Below are 7,239 nucleotides of genomic sequence, written 5' to 3' on the forward strand. Positions count from 1 at the left end.
AAGTGTTATGGATTTCTGAGAACTATGTATTTACTACATTAATTTTGTTGCTCAAATTCATCCACATCAGTATCTAAATGCAGAATATCATCACAATCACTGCTGTTTGTCCACGGAATAAGAACATCAGAGTCTTAAAACTCAAATAATGATTATTTAGGAATAGAGGTTTCAACTTGTTCGTTATAGTATTGGAAATGCATTTAAGGCAAGTCTACAATCTTCTTATGCCTCTCATGATAGCACTCACATCAGAGGCAAATTGGAAGGACACCACCCTTAACCCTCTGCATTTGTTACTTTCTGGATCGAGCTTGGAGGACCAGCCGTCCCAACGACAACGAGAACATACTTCACATCATCAACAGGCATATTGTTGGAGGCCATATTTCAGGGTGCTATTGAGGAAAAATCATACCAACAGCAACTAATCAATCTCATTACGCTAACACGGCTTGCCTCTTTGTTGTCTTTTGTATTGTTCTTACTAGGAATTCTTTGTATTTAGTAGCTCAGCTGGGTCTTTTCAAAAGCTTGGAACTTATTCAAGATTAATTAGAGGTCCTTGGTTCAAATCCTGACTCTTGGGTCTTGTCCTATGGATTAACAACGGTGTCAGTGTGTCAATGTGTGGATGGAGAAAAGTTCATCCTCTGGCATGTGGTTTGAGAGATTTTTTGATATTTGAATTGTTATTGATTGCTCAACTGAACACATGCCTTTTCTTCCCACATATTTGCTTTAGGATGGTCAAATGATCAAATATTGTATTGGGTTATGGGATGCATTTTAAGGAATGTAGTGTCCTTGAGAGAGCCTTTGATTTAGTTGGTTAATGTAGAACTACCATATAAGCCATGTAGCACGTATCATGCTCCATGTATATTCATCTATCAACCATAGACAGATGATTTGCCATCATATTGGAAAAGTTGGATTTGAACCCATTCTGGTTGCTCTAGAGTTGGCAAGCATGCCCGCTAATTTATGAAGCGAGTGGCCCTGAGTATACGTTTGTATTGTGGAAACTCTCATATGTTTGACGTGTGGCCTTAAATATCCAATAGTGCACTGTGTTCTGTAGATTTGTACCTCTTATGTGATTATGTTAATCTAACCTTTCTGTAGATATTACAGTGGTAGGGGAGTCTTGTTCACGGAACTATTTGTTAGAGTCATTTTACAATATACTTGAGTGCTAGTTGCCGATACTTTCCAATTCTAAGCTGGATAATATATGTGCCAAGAATAGAAGTATGTATTATGTATACAGATCATGCAACTCTTTTAGGTCAGATTGATGGGCATGTGAGCCTAAGCAGCCTGTAACCGTTCTAACTTTTTTTGTCTTCATTGATTACTGTATAAGATTGATTATCTTGTCGATTGATTCAGAGACTGCCTTGAACTTGATCAATCACTTGAATGGCCATCCAGTTTTCAGTCTCATGTCTTATGTAAATTCTTGTAGTGGATTAATCGTTTTTTCTGGAGCCTGCAGACGGTCACCACACATGTCCAGTTTTGGTTTCTAGTTCAGTACTGCCTGATGTACAAGATTCTTATTCCAAGTCATTGTAATGGAGAATTATTAGCATGCCTCTTTGAGCAAAAAGCTATATATTGCAGTAGATAGTAGAACCACAAATTTAACAAATTCCTCTCTCAATTAGTAATTAGCTATAGGGGAGTAGTTACATGTAACATATCACATACAAATAACGTATTGAAATGGTGGGAATGTAAGATCTATCGTCACCTGCAACATATGATTATCAACCAAGAGATGATGTTCATAAATAATTATTGGAAATAATACAACTTAAAGAACTTCTTGGCTGCATTCCTTTTGTTGGTCAAACACTCCTTTCAAATTTTCAAACTTGTAGCTTGTGTCTGTTTTGACCATAGTACCATTCAGTTTGCTCTACACTTGCAGAGGAAATATCCACACACATTTGACTCCTTTTGAATCAGAGCTAGACGGATAACAGAACTTCTACTGTTATTCAATGAAAAAGGTGGGGGATGCTCAACTCCAAGTTGGCTTTATTTAGTTCAGTTTAATTGAGCTGGTTGTGAATTAGGCAGAACAAACAAGTCCCTTTATGAAGATAAAACGCTAAGAGAATATATTGCCAAATAGTTGAAGGTAAAGCAAAAAGAGGGTTACATGATCTGAGAATGAATCAACACTTAACACTGCTTTTTGGGATAAGCATCTTTTATTGTTGCACCTCTAGTTTTTATCCCTGTCTCTAACAACATGGTTTATAGTGGTGACAGCCATGTGATTACAATTGGGCTTCTTACTCTGTGTACACCATCTTTCCATATCAAAGCTCCAGATTCTGGTGCTGTTTGCCTAATCTTTGTTGTGAAGGTGACCTTATAAGAGAGCTTTTGATATTTCTTGGTGAAATCTAGAGTCGATGGCTCCACTTTAACATCCACACCTTTGAATTCTGAAAAAACCACATGGTACTTTGAAGTCGGAGGTCCAACGTTAGTCACTGTTCTGTGGATAGTTACAGCAGAAACTCTTTTTTCTTCTGGGAACACAGCCGATAGAGCTGGGTAGTTCAAATCGCTTGGGCCAGAAAGGGAATGCTGGCAGGTTCTATTGGAGAACTTGGCAAAAACCACCAACTGGGTGCGGGTTAAACCCTGTGTGCACAGAAAGTCAAAGTAATCCTGTGCTCCAATATCGTAAATCAGACCAGGGTCAAGGGCTCTAGATGGGTTAATGTGTCCTGCACCATGGTCATATGGGCTAGATGGTCCACCAGTCGAAGAATCTTTCAGAGGTTGATAGGCGTTATCATGGATATATGCTGTTGTCATCAATGCTGATTTTATAGCAGCAGGACTCCAATCTGGATGTCTTGCTTTCAGTAATGCAGCAACACCACTCACATGAGGACAAGACATGGAAGTGCCTGAAAGTATATTGAACTCTACTCTACGTCGATCAGTCTCTAGACTCGATGGACCCATATCACCCGTCCAAGCAGCAAGTATATTGACTCCCGGAGCCACCAGATCCGGCTTCAGAATCTCCAAGGAGATGAAATTAGGTCCTCTGGATGAAAAAGCAGCCACCACTGGAGACGGTTTAATACCAACTTTGGTCCCGTAAAATGCAAGATTCGCAGAGGGATTTCGATCTCTCATTGCATATTGCTTGATTGCTTTTCCCTCTTTTTCCCCTACAGCTACTGCCGGAAGAAGGTGGCAATCTGCCACCAGTTCCTCTCCATTGGCAGCGGTGTTGGACAAAATCATCCCTATGCCACCTGCTTCTTTTACCACTTGACCCTTCTGAACTCGAGGACTAATCCCACGGTCGCATATCACAATCTTTCCTGCAACCACATGTGGGTCCAGTGTTCCCTCCAAGCACAGCGAACCTGGGTCAGGGCTGCTTGAATTACTCCCGGTATAAACCAGAGGATACAACATTTTGGGTGTTAGATTTCTTCTTCCTTTATAAAGAGAAACCCCTTTCAGCATCACCCCAGATCCCAGCTTCACAGAACCTGGAAAATCTCGGTCCATGGTGCTTGCACCAACTGTAGTAATCCATGGCGAAACATTAGTCAGGCTGACTGGATCAGGCCCACCGTTTCCTGCAGAGCACGAAATGAGAACCCCTTTCTCCATGGCTCCAAAAGCCGCTATTGACAAACTGTCACGATGGTATGATGAAACTCCACCACCTAAAGATATAGACATGACATTGACTCCGTCTGCCACCGCCGTGTCAACGGCGGAGAGAATATCAGAGCTAAAGCAACCACCAGTCCAACAAACTTTATAAGCTGCAATTCTTGCCCCAGGAGACATTCCTCTGGCTGTACCATAAGCATAGCCCAAAAGATTGGCTCCATGCACCGGAGAACCTGCAACCGTGGCTGCCGTGTGCGTCCCATGACCGTCTTGATCTCTAGGAGACTTGTACTCTTTCTCCTCATTGATATTCCCAGTGGCAGCTTCATAGCCATGGTAAAATGCTCTAGCACCGACAATCTTTTTATTACAATGGTGCTTTCCAAAACCCCGGCCGACTTCACATTTGCCTTTCCAGTGGGTCGGAACGGAGGTAAAACCTGTGTCATTGAAGCTTGGGCTCTCCGGCCAGATTCCGGTGTCCAGCACACCGACGACAACATCGTGGTCAGTCAGTTTGTCAGACCAGACGCTCGTACTATCTTCCGGCACCAGCCCAAGAAACGAGGGACTTCTTGTCGTATGCAGCTCATATTTAACCTCGGGAAGTACGCTAACCACACCATTTTGATCTTCGAGCCTTTCTGCTTCTTCCTGGCTCAGCCATGCCGCCATACCGTGAAAAGCCGACTGGTATGTATAAATAACTCTTTGATCTTCTTCTTCTTCATTGATGCCATCGGGTGAAACTGCTACTGATCTTACGAGTGATGAGTACCACTCAAAATGGTCAGTGAAGGTTGTAGGTTTAACAGCGATGTCCATATGGACAATATAAGTTTTCTTGGATACGCCATTGTTGGTGGATGAGAGAGCAAGGTTGATGGTCAGACAGCTTGATAGATACAGACATAGCCACCATTTTACAGGAATCCTACCCATTTCTTGAAATTAAAAGTTCTGATCTGAGTAGTGTTGGGAAGGAGGAAATGAAGAAGATGAGTGGAAGAAGAAAGGCAAATGGAGTGATTTTATTAGAAGCGGTGTGTGTAGGAGAGAGAGAGAGAGAGAGAGAGAGAGAGAGAGAGAGGGCCTGGTGTGTCATCTTGTGCAGGTAATAAAAGTGGTAGTTGAATAATAATGGCGGTTGATATTTGGGAGATGGACTTGGCTGGTGATAAGGATTTAACGAGTCGTTACCTCTTTGAGGGTTTTCATCTTCTTATCTGTCATAGTACTACTGGTTCACCGCAAAAATCACACAAACAGCCCTTGAATAGATTAAATTTACCTCTTCATCATTTTTCTTCTCAAGTTTTTTTTTTTTTAAAAATCGCCATCCTCGTGATTAACAACTCCTCAACTACAAAAAATTGATTTAATGTTATCAATGTCGTATGGGGCACCTTCACAAGTGATGTGTGCTCAGCAAGTGAGTAAACATGCATCTTTCCAATGACGTGCGCTCTGCAAGTGCCCACTAGCAACTTTTTTTTTTTTTCCTTTTGAAGTTTGTTCTTATACTTTATAAGTTGAGGAGTCGTTACTTACAGAGTGATAACATTTAGATAAAACCGGAAAAAAAAAATGGCAAATCAACACCAAGAAAATGATGATGAGCCAGAGCCAGAGCCACTGCTTTTAATGTACAACGGTTACTAGTGAGAGGGAGTAACTGCAGCAGTTATTAGTGAATTACTACTACTCTCTCTTACAATATATGTTTTCTAGCTACTCACAAGTATATGCCACAACAACAGTTTACCGTCGGCAATTAATACACACCAAGATTGGCCTTCTTCATCTCTAAATAAGACCCTCTATGTTTTTTTTTCTTTAATAAGTTAAGTAGAAACAAACCAAGTTGGATGTGGGGATATAGAATGTACAAAGGCCTTAACTTTATATTGGAAGACAGATTTTGTAAAAGAACTTCTGCTTAGTTTAAGAGTAATCTGTCTTGTCCTTCTTGCTTTTGCTAACCTAATAGATAATATTTGACCGGAAGACGTAGAGGTACGAGTTGATATGTTCTTATAGTACAAAGTTGTAGGGTGATAAACGAATTGGAATGTATCGAATTTTAATCAAGGCAACTAGTACCCTTTAAGTTTCCAAATTTTACTTGCTTTCCGAATGACCAAAAGAAAATGGGAAGCATGACAGGACGTCTCCATGGGAATATTGTGGCTTGTGGTACTTTTGCTCGCTAGGATTTGATCGTTTGACCATCTACTATGATGAGTGGCTTTGAACCGAATATATAGCTCAAACCCAGACTCCAACTATTATTTGAGCCCATAAAATGTCAAGACTAAGGGGTGTTTGAAATTGCTTATTTAAAGAGTTTATCGACTTATTCCGTTGTGGTACCGGTAATAAGCAATTTTTAATGTTTGGATGGAAAGAAAAGAAAATGCTTATACTGGTTTGGCAGCGGTAATAAGGAGTTTTTGATAAGTTACTTCATTCTAACTTGTCGGAAACAACTTACATTTTTATCCTTTTCTTTTAACTCTGGAGGATTTGGGTTTGGCGTTGAGGAGAAAATATTCAACCTAACCAACATCGTCATTTCTAACAATGTTATTGCTGCCATAACCAAAAGGTGAAGGTGGGCCAGTTTTTTGTTTCACTGAAAGAGAAGAGAAGAATTTAATGGCTTTTGATTCGAGTTTATTGATGAATTTGGTAGGAATTTCATGATTAACGACCTTAAAAAATCCAAAATCTTGACAAGCTTTGACAAGGTGTTATGATTTGGGTTTCGAGAGGTCAATGAGGGGAATTGTAGGAGGGGATAGTCAAAGGGTTGACTGGTTTGCAGGTTTTGACGAAGAACTGTTTGATTGTGGGATTAGAGAGAGCCACCATTGTTGAGTTGAAAATTTGCAGAGAAAAAAGATGAAGGAAGCATAACATTTCAATGGTGGATTGGTTGGATATTTGTAGGAGAGGGAGAAATACATGTTGTATGCAAGAAAGAAAGAAGTGAGGAAGGGGTTTTTTTTTTTTGAAAAAATATCTTTTTTTGGTACTGTAATAAGTTAATCTAAATATTTTTTATAAAACTCTTATTTGATACCACATAATTTGATAAACACTTTTACAAAAAAATTAAGTTGTTTTAAATAGGGAAAAGTACAATAAAAATCAATGGACTTTCTTGTTTGGAATGATTAAGTCCTTAGACTTTTTTTGAAACAAATAAGTCCTTGGACATTCCAAAACATGTTAAATAAGTCATTGGACATTCCAAAATATGTTAAATAAGTCTTTGGACAATTTTTGGAACAAATAAGTTCTTGGATATTCCAAAAAATATTAAATAACTCCTTGGACAATTTTTGGAACAAATAAGTCCTTGAATCCGGAAAAAAACCCAATGAACATTCATATTTTGAACGATTAAGCCCTTAAATATTTTTTGAACCAAAAAGTATTTAGATCCATAAAATTAAACAAATATAACAAAAAAATATTTACATTTACAAAAAAATAATTATATTTAAAAAAGATTTTTGATAAAGTTTATTTTAATTAAAATTAAAATATATTCTGTCAGTGATT

At 39.0% G+C, this 7,239-nt stretch overlaps 1 protein-coding gene across 1 annotated transcript; it reads right to left on the reverse strand.

Annotated features, from left to right (window-relative positions):
* Window positions 1–2,105: 2,105 nt before the first annotated feature.
* Window positions 2,106–4,678, reverse strand: LOC112502657 (subtilisin-like protease SBT1.3). Its single transcript, XM_025106630.1, has one exon. It carries the CDS (start codon window positions 4,609–4,611, stop codon window positions 2,272–2,274), a length of 2,340 nt encoding a protein of 779 aa, XP_024962398.1. The 5' UTR covers window positions 4,612–4,678; the 3' UTR covers window positions 2,106–2,271.
* Between the last annotated feature and the right edge of the window lie 2,561 nt (window positions 4,679–7,239).

Source organism: Cynara cardunculus (assembly GCF_001531365.2).
Source record: "Cynara cardunculus var. scolymus isolate 2C chromosome LG 1, CcrdV1, whole genome shotgun sequence".
Lineage (NCBI taxonomy): Eukaryota > Viridiplantae > Streptophyta > Magnoliopsida > Asterales > Asteraceae > Cynara > Cynara cardunculus.

Excerpts from the sequence above, each read along its gene's own strand:
- LOC112502657 (XM_025106630.1), bottom strand. The coding sequence starts at position 4,611 with ATGGGTAGGATTCCTGTAAAATGGTGGCTATGTCTGTATCTATCAAGC.